Genomic DNA, 9,308 nt, shown 5'->3' with positions numbered 1-9,308 from the left:
TATTTATTTGAGACAGAGAGAATGAGAGAGAGCATGAGAGGGAGGAGGGTCAGAGGGAGAAGCAGACTCCCTGCCGAGCAGGGAGCCCGATGCGGGACTCGATCCCGGGACTCCAGGATCATGACCTGAGCCGAAGGCAGTCGCTTAACCAACTGAGCCACCCAGGCGCCCCGTTTTTCTTTCTGATAAGCCAGAAAATAGCAAAAACACAACAAAACCAGAAAAGGTGCTACGTTCCCTTCCTTACCAAATCCTGCCCCCTGAATCTTCATGTATGAACTCAGAATTCGTAGGCAGCAAAGGAGGAGGTGAAAGCTGTTTAACTTACTAGCTTTTAAAGAAAGAAAGTCTTGTCTGGCCAGAGATGTACGTCAGTTGAGGTCGTGGAGACTTAGAAACATTGGGGTTACCGCTGCTCCCCACCCCCCTCATTTGTACCCCTGTCCCCCAGTGTGGTGGTCTTACCTGACCAATGGCAGCCACTCCCCCCTCCCCTGCCCTCAGCGGGGCAGTGGCCTGGTCTGTCCGCGGCGACTCACCGTGTAGCCCGGGACCTGCTCCAGTGCCCTGAGCCCCGAGCAATAGGAGACCAGGGGCTCCTGGGGCCACCTGAGGGTGGAGAAGCAGGTACTCCGTGGTCGGGGAATGGGGCTTGCGAGGCTCCCAGGCAGAAGCAGGAGGTGCTGAACCCCATGGCCGGTTGACGAGCTGCTAAGGTCAGGAGAAAACTGCAGACATGGTGGCTTTACACCAAGGGCAGAGGCTCTGGCCAGGTGTTTCGGCGGAAACCTGGTTTCGAGATGCCCTTAGTGACAGCTTTCATTGCCAAAACATGCCTCCAGATGAGAGTTAAAATGGGCTTGGGAATGGCCCAGAGTCATGGAAGAGGCTTCCCACCTTCTAGCAGAGATCCCACTCAGAGGCAGCAGGGGGCGCCCTCCCGAGCTGGCGCGGGCCTTCCCTCCTGCGGAGGGGCCGGATGTGGGCACGCTGATGCACGGCGGCGGAGCAGAGGCCTGTTCCCACGCCTGTTCTGACCTCTCTGACCCCACTGGCAGCCCAACATTCAGTCATCCAGGCCAGGGGTCAGCAAAGGCTTTCTGTGGAAGACCAGATAGGAAGATGTTTGGCTTTGCAGGCCATCTGGGCTCTGTGGCAGCCACTCAGCCCTGCTGCGTAGGCCCGAGACCGGCTCTGGAGGATGCGGAAGCCGTGAGCTTCGCCCCGATCCAGTAAAACTTCCAGAACGGACATTCTCATTTTCCCGTGTTAACAATATGTTCTTTTGTTTGCCTTTTTCCCTAATCTTCTTAAACAATCATTCTTGGGTGCCAGGCTGTACAAAGACAGCAGTGGCCAGATTTGGCCCACAGGCTGTAGTTTGCTGACCCCTGATGTGGGGAGGTGCTCTTCAGTGCTTGATAGCAGTAAGAAGGGTATATGTTCCCAGAGAGACTGGGCACAACCAGGAGGGCCCGGATTCGGAATAACACCTTTGGACCACAAATACGGAGCTGGGCCCCTCGTTCTTTATTTTAAAACCTCACACGTTGGGCACCTGGTGGGCTCAGTTGGTAGAACATGCAACTCTTAATCTCGGGGTTGTGAGTTCAAACCCAATGTTGGGCATAGAGATCACACACACAACACACACACACACACACACACACACACACACGGGGTCGTGAGTTCAAACCCCATGGTGGGCATAAAGATCACACGCACGCACGCACTATCCAGCTAAGGAGAAGGAAAGCCTCAGGGGCTGATAAGCTGAGCAGTCCTGCAAGAAGCAGAGGTTACAGAGGTTGGAGGGGATTTGGGTGGTGGCGTGTGCCTTTCCTGGGGTGGGTACTTGGAGCAGATTGTGTGAGAGAGGGCAGCTGGGCATAGTGCGGTGCCAGAGAGAGAGAGAGAGAGAGAGAGAGGGAGCTCCCCAGGGAGCATGCGCAGTAAAGGGAGCCAGACACACCTGCCCCCTTCCTGCCTGCACTCACCTTCGTGTAGCTCGAGTTGAATAAAAAGATTCATCTTGGGACTGAAGGAAGTAGAGAGAGATGATTACAGCCTGGCTCCACCCACCCCACCCTCACCCCCGTCACCTGCTCATTAGCATGCTCCGTGTCAGCCTGCTGCAGATTTCCCATTTCTGAACCCTGTGGGAAAGGAGCCCATACCCCAGCCAGGGGGATGAGGGAGAACTGCAGAGGGTTGGGGTGGGTGTTAAGGGTTTCTACTCATTTCTAGAACAGTTTGTGAAGAGCTGTATGTCCATGCCCAACACGAATACACATTATCAGCCTGGGGTATTCAGTGCAGCACCAAGTGGGGGAAGGGGGTGTGGGTGTGCCGGGTAAGCTAGCAAGGAAAACACTGGGCAGATGCTCACCAGACACTTCATTTCCCACCTGGGGCCAGTGAAGGTATGGAAGGATCTAGATCTAGAAGCCACAGAACGGACCCCGTACTAAGTGGGATTTGCTGATCCAGGGGTCATACTTACTGTGCAAATTGGCAGTGGGGGCCCTCGGGGCAGAAACCCACTAAGTAGTTAACACACATTGTCTTATGGACATGGCAGTGCTTACACAGGAGACCTGCTGGGCAAAGAACAGCCAGAAACACACATGACAAAGCTCAGCGGAAGGGTATGGCAGTCACAGGCTCTCCACCTCACAGGGTGCATAAATCTCCCTGTCCCTTCCAGACCGCCCAAAGCACCTGCTTCCTAGCCGCATGACTGAGAGGGGAAAGGAGACCTCGGAATATGTTGGGGTGGGTCCCGAACAATGGGGTTGGAAGCGTCCCAGCACACTGCATCTTGGCGAATTGATGTGGTTGAGGACAGTCATGTGCCATCTTTATTTAGCTCCAGAAGGTACAGCTGGGGAAAGGCTAACCCCACAACCTACTTATCCTCCCCTAAAATCCCCCAAACCAACACTGCCAAGGCCTCAGAGCAATTCGCCTGAAAACAAAGGAAAACAAAGCACGTAGTCCTCAGAGCAGAGGGACTGTGATGGGGGGAAGCTGCTTCTTAATGGGGTAGATGGAGCAAGCTTCAGTGACAGCACACCCTCGGGGCGGGGGGGGTTAAAAGAAATAGAGAAGAGAATGTAGATGAACTGTCTCCTGTGGGCCCCTATGCCAAGGGCTTCCCGTGGGGTCCTAGATCTGACCAACTGCGTAACCCTACAAGGGAGGGGTTTCCCCTTTTCATAAGTGAGGAAATGAGTTCAGCAACTAGTTCAAGGTCACACAGTTGATGCACTTTGAAGTCACCAGGATTGGAACCCAGGTAAGCCTGCTGCAAGAAGCCAGCTCTGTGCCAGTCCTTCCATTGCTGGCTGAATGTTAACAATGTCACAGAGCGGGCCTGGGGAGAACGATGGAAGGACCTTCTGTTAGGAAGGCCCCACGGGGCTTCATCAGGAATATGCCTCCTTCCCCTGCCAGGGACCCCCCCACACACACATCCTGATCACCTAGTGCTCCCTTTCCATTGGGGCCTCACCATCCTTGCAGAAACCTTGGTCATACCAAGGACAGTCTCGGGTCTTGAAAGCTGGCTTCACGTGGAGAAAGGCACATTCCTTGTTGTTGCAATCACCTGAAAAATCCAGCATTCTTTAAATGTAGGCTCATCTTTATTGTTACTTCCGCCCTCCCCAAACTGGACTGACCTTGCCCCTTGCATAGAAGCCACTTGCTTGCCATCTGTCATTGGCCACTTTTCCAAGACAGCAAGGTTTTTCGAATCCTTCCTGCAATCTAAGGGGGTTGGATCCCAATACTACATGCCAAGCAGGGCTTGGGTGGGAATAAACACATCTGGAAGAGTTGAGGCAGGGCCAGAGATCCAGAAGGAGGGGCCGGAACTGAAGGCATTTGGAGGCCACCAGAGAGGAAGGAACGAGAGGAGAGGCGGGGAGGGGAGACCCAGAGCGAGCAGCTAACGATCCAAGAAGACACACCGTGGATGCTGATGAAAGCCCTCTCATCTTCATCGCTATGACACCTACAATGTTTCCAGAACCACGGCACAGTCCTTTTCGGTGGAAATGCCAAGAAGAGCAGAGTAGTGCTCCCAAGTTGGCACTGGGATGATGTCAGACTCGACATGAGGGACACCTGTAGCTTCACAACGCCTGCGCTGTAATCGGTCTGTGGGTTGGCCCAGGACTCAGGTCCCCTAGAAGGAGCCAGCCCTGTTGGACAGACCACGTGAGAGTTGTGGTAAGAACCCCCTTAGTTTTCTCTTAGGGGCCCAGGGGCTTTGAAGGAGCCATGGGGAAGATTCGGCTCATTTTTCACCTCTGGAGTAGAGAAGCGGTGAATGCTTCCAATCTCATCCTCCTTAAAAATCTACAACTTGGTGCTTCTCAGAACCAAAAGGAACTTCACGGGGTTCACCCCATTGGCTTTCAAACTGCTCCAGAGATCTATTTTCTACACTGTGCTTCTGCAAAGCAGGTTTCACCTGGAGAACAGTGCACGGATACCGAAGAGCTTTAAACCACTATTCCCTCCAACCCTCCCATCTCACGAACGAGGACACCAGGGCTCAGAGAGGGGAAATGCCGTGGCCACGATCACCGGGCTTCCTCGCATTGACAAGGGGTTTACGTGCTCGGCGTCTGTGTGCAGCCCTTGGCCGAGCGCTGACTCTGAGCTCCGGCCTCCTGAGGAATGGAGTGACATACCCCAGGGCTGGTGAGCATTTGACAGGTCAGGCGGTGGGAAGTCACCTGTGCCAAGCTCCCTTTCTGCCTTGGCCTGGATGCACGTCTCCGCGTTCCTCTGATGGCCAGCAGGTGGCACCGCACCCCACCCTCCACTCCGCGTTTCCGAGCCAGCCGCAGGGCCCAAAGCCCCTGGCCCCCTTCAGCTGCCCCTTTGCGCTCCACCACCTCCCAACATAATGTTCCTTTTTATTTTTTTTTTTAAGATTTTATTTATTTATTTGGCAGAGAGAGAGATAGCGAGAGCAGGAACACAAGCAGGGGGAATGGGAGAGGGAGAAGCAGGCTCCCCGCCGAGCAGGGAGCCCGATGCGGGACTCGATCCCAGGACCCTGGGATCATGACCTGAGCCGAAGGCAGACGCTTAACGACTGAGGCACCCAGTCGCCCCCAACATAATGTTCTAAATAAAACAACTTACTTGCAAGAAGAACGATAATTACTTTGATAGGATATTAGAGATATTCATTTACTCCAAGAGCAGAAACAGAGGTTACAAACTACCATCAATGATTTATATGGATGCCCCTCACAGTGAGAGGTATTTGAGGGCAGAAGGGAACCTGGTCCTATCCCTGTGACCGTCCCCAGCACAGTATCCGAGTCCCCAAAGAAAACCAAACCAAGTTTTACTGAAGGAATGAATAAGAGGCATTTTTAAATGAAAGAGGTTTAGGTGGTGACCAAGGGGAGCCGGAATCCAGATAAACTTTGTCTTTCCTTTCAAAAAAACACAAGCGGGCAGCTGAACCTCAACTCCGAGCAGGCAGGACACAAACTTTGGCCTGGGAGGAGCTCTTTGAGGATGCTTTGCTTTCTCCCCACATACCCGGGACTGCCCCCCACCGCCCCCCGCCACTGGCACTAATGAAGGACAGCTACTCCTGGAGCTGTCTCAGAGAGGTCCCTGCAGACTGGGCCAGCTCTCTCCCCCCAGGTCACTCTTTTGGAACACAGTTTGAAAAGCACTAGACTAGATAATCCCTAGGGCTCCTTCCAGCTCCTGAAAGAACTGAGCTGTAGAATTTTATTGGGAAGATATTTTATGAGATCTGAAACACTCGCAGACCATTCTTAAAGGAGGTGACTAGTGGCCATGTCTTCCCCCTCTGCAGCCCCGTGGATGACAAAAGGAGGTCCTGAGGCCAGAGGGCAGGAGAACACGGTCCAGACCTGACCACACAAGATAACTTGAGAGGCTAGGGCCTCTGAACCTCACGACTGTATGTTTACGGTTACCTTGCACGGCCCATCAGAGATGCTAGCTTTCCACTTACGGAAGCAATATGAAGTTTCCTTCTAAAATAAGACTTAATAATAGCAAGACAATGGAGAGAGCAGACAGGTCAGTAGCACGCATGGGTGCTCTGTGTGTTGGGCAAGCATCGTGAAAGTGACTTCCAAATGCCAGTTTGGGGCCCCCTGGCCCTGACCCACCCCGGCACTGAGAGCTGGCCCGTTCCAGGCTTGTTTCCGGACAGTCAGTCCTGGTCTGTGATGAGGGAAACAATTCAGCCTTTGATTCCAGCCACACCCTTCCCTTCCCTGGGGGCCGGGTCGGGGGGGACCTGCGGGGCAGTGAACAGGGACGGACCCCAGAGTACAGCTCCCCTGCATCTAGGGGGCTGGAGAAGCGGGCACCCGAGGCTCAGAGAGGCCTGGTCTGCCCCCCGAGGCATGCACAGCCTCCTTTGAGTGCCCCCCTCTCAAGACCTCGGCCCCTCTCACAGTCCCCACTGCCAACCTCCGGGGCAAGGCCTGGAGCCAGGAAGGGGCATTACCGAACTTGGAGTAGAAGTAGCACTCGGGCATCCTGGTGATGTCATGCTGGTCCCAGAAACTGCACTGGTCACCCTTCTTACACAGGCCCCAGAGCCAGTGCTTACCATCAGCTACCCCCCACCCCCCGGTTGTGCCGGAACGGGCAGAGCTTCCCTGGGAACACCAGAGCACCCAGCTGCCCACAGCCTGGACCCAGCTCAGCCCTGAAGGAACGCCCCAGGAGAGGCCGTGGATCAGACCCCCGCTGCCCTCCCTTGATCCCATCACCTGACCCCTGGTGGAGCTGGAAGCAGGGCCAGGGGCAACACGGAGGATGCTCGGTAGTCCTGACAGGTGGCTGTTGGCATGACCACGCCTCTGCCCAAACTCTCCTCTCTGCCTGGCCTGCCGTCGCCCTTCTCCACCCCCGGGAAGCCCCAGGGGGTCAGGGCAGCTCCTGGGAAGGGGCTCCATGGCCCCCTCTCCTCCAGGCTCATGGTGGGGCCCCTACCAGAGAGCAGAGCCACGGTTCCAGCCCGGGGCTCCCACCCAGCACGGTCTGGGGCACCCAGTGCTCCCGAAGGGCCTGTTAAAATCAGGTCTTAAAAACTCCCACAGGGGCGCCTGGGTGGCTCAGTCAGTTGGGCGTCTGCTTTCAGCTCAGGTCATGATCCCAGGGTCCTGGGATCGAGCCCCGCATCAGGCTCCCTGCTCAGCGGGGAGCCTGCCTCTCCCTCTGCTTCTCCCCCTGCTCATGCTCTCTCTCTCTCTCTCTGTCAAATAAATAAATAAAATCTTAAAAAACAAAAACTCCCCCAAAGGTTATGTTTCTTGAGTCTGGAGACCTAAGGTGCTGACCTAAGAGCCAGCTCTGTAACAACTTAGAAGGAAGTGGAAATGTTCTATGTAACTCTGTTATCTTCTCACTGGGGTATTGCCAACTGCACGAAGGATGCTCCAGTTCCTAAATTCCTGAGCAGGACCAGCCTCAGGCTTGGCGGACTCTCAGATAGAAGGGGAGGGAAAGTGTGAAGGGCTCCTTTGTACTTAGTCCTCCCGTCACCCGGGCCTGTGACTTGCTCGGGCGTGACCTCCCACAGGAGCAGTGGTATTTCTTTGCAAGAGGGTCTCACTGTGAACCACTGCTTTGGAGGAAGGACCCGAGGCGGCATCTCAGTCCTGGCTGCATAGAGCCTCGAGTGAGCAATGAGCTGGTTTCCCTCTCACCCCGTCATCCAGAGCCAACATGCCAAATGAGGTACGAGGTACATGGCAATAACACCCCAGCCCCTCCCTGCCTGGGCCCCTCCTGGCCTCCTGGCTTCCCAAGAGCGGGATCACTTAGATCCGAAAAACTGGTCCTAAATTCATTCACAATAGCAGGGTTATTTAACCTGGATCTCTAGGGGGACTGGGAACCCCCAGATTGAAGACAAGACTTTTTGGGCAACTGTGTATTTCTACAGGAAGGGGCTGTGAGTAGTTCATGAGCCAAAGGTTGAGAAAAACCCTGGTTGGATTCAGGCCTCCTGTACCGGGGGAGAGGGGCTTAGAAGGAGGTATCACTTAATCCAAGTTGGGGTGGGGGAGAAACAGATGACGCTGGTAACATTTCAGAGACGGAAATGGCCACAGCTTAGGACATAAAGACTACATAGAACAGCTGACCAGGTCCCATATTGATCCAGAGGGTGAGAAGGGGAGGGGAGCGGGGAGAAGGGCACTGCTTTCCTGGCTGGGAGGAAACTCAAGAAGCCCGGGGCCTCCTGGGAACACACAGGCTGAAACCCCCAAAACACTCACAACCCCAGTAAGGTGGGAAGAAGGGAATGTCCCCCTCCAGGTAGCCGTAGGTACCCTAATCAATGCTGCTGGGCCAGGGAAATCCTTAGTGGGGAGGGGAAGGCTTCCTGAGGGATGTACCCACCCACCTGCCCTTTGCCTCCTTACAAGACAAATTCGACTCCATTCCAACCTCCCCTCCCCAGGTGCAGATTCGGCACCCTAGTCCAGGCCAAGCAGAACCCACCGTAGTCTAGACTGCCCCTGCACACACAGCCCCCACCGCCACGTTCTCCTGCTGACCCACCTTTGTCACAGAGCCCTTTAGCGAAGAAGCTGCACACAGCCGAGCCCAACTCTAGAAGGGAAAGAAGGAAGGTAGCTTCTTCAGAGGCTGCAGCTGCTGGAGGGGCTTTTCCTACTCAAGAAGTGCCCCCTCACCCCGAACTTCCCTGAGGCTTGGGCCTGGGGGCCCCCAAGTTCCTGGCTTTTTGGATGCTGGCCTCCAGAACCAGCCCCGAGACCTCAACACCTAAGCCCCCCAACTCTGAAACAGAGGGGATGGAGGGGCACAAGGGAGTTCAGGGGGCCAATGTGGAATTTCCTGGCTTCTCACAGTTCACCTTCTGTGTCTCTCTGCTTGCCCAGTCTGGGAAATGGGCTGCCTGGAAGTCAGCCCCATTTTCCTGGAGTCCTGGAGAGGATGTAAGAGGGGAAGCCTGAGCCCCTAAGAAGGGAGGGACTAAGCTGGGAATCACAGGTGGCCGGCCCCAGCCCCGCTGCCTCAGTCTCCCTGGTGAGCGGCAGTGAAGGGGCTGCCCCCTCAGGAGCTGAGCAGAGAAGCCTCCAGAGAAGGCTGGGGAGAGGGGGCCTGGCACAAGTTCCTCCAGAAGGATGGCTGACACCCTGTCCTCACTCACTGTCCATGCCCTGGAAAGGCAGGAGGCCAGTGCCCTTCGGCATCTCTACGTCCTTCTCGAAGGTGAAGGTGAGCTGCTCCAGCCCAGCAATGACCTCTTGCAT

The 9,308-nt window shown here is 55.3% G+C and overlaps 1 protein-coding gene across 1 annotated transcript; it reads right to left on the bottom strand.

The window, feature by feature from the left end:
- Positions 1 to 2,098: 2,098 nt before the first annotated feature.
- CPSF4L (cleavage and polyadenylation specific factor 4 like) lies at positions 2,099 to 9,308 on the bottom strand. The gene is given in 6 exon segments (XM_081804595.1): positions 2,099 to 2,597; positions 3,515 to 3,610; positions 6,524 to 6,641; positions 6,643 to 6,677; positions 8,593 to 8,643; positions 9,206 to 9,308. Coding segments are annotated over 6 exon segments (501 nt in total). The 3' UTR covers positions 2,099 to 2,499.

The sequence above is a fragment of the Leptonychotes weddellii genome, chromosome 15, assembly GCF_054177405.1.
Source record: "Leptonychotes weddellii isolate Sample4059 chromosome 15, ASM5417740v2, whole genome shotgun sequence".
Lineage (NCBI taxonomy): Eukaryota > Metazoa > Chordata > Mammalia > Carnivora > Phocidae > Leptonychotes > Leptonychotes weddellii.
The sequence above is the reverse complement of the archived record's forward strand: the minus strand, read 5'-3'. Positions and strand labels throughout refer to the sequence as shown.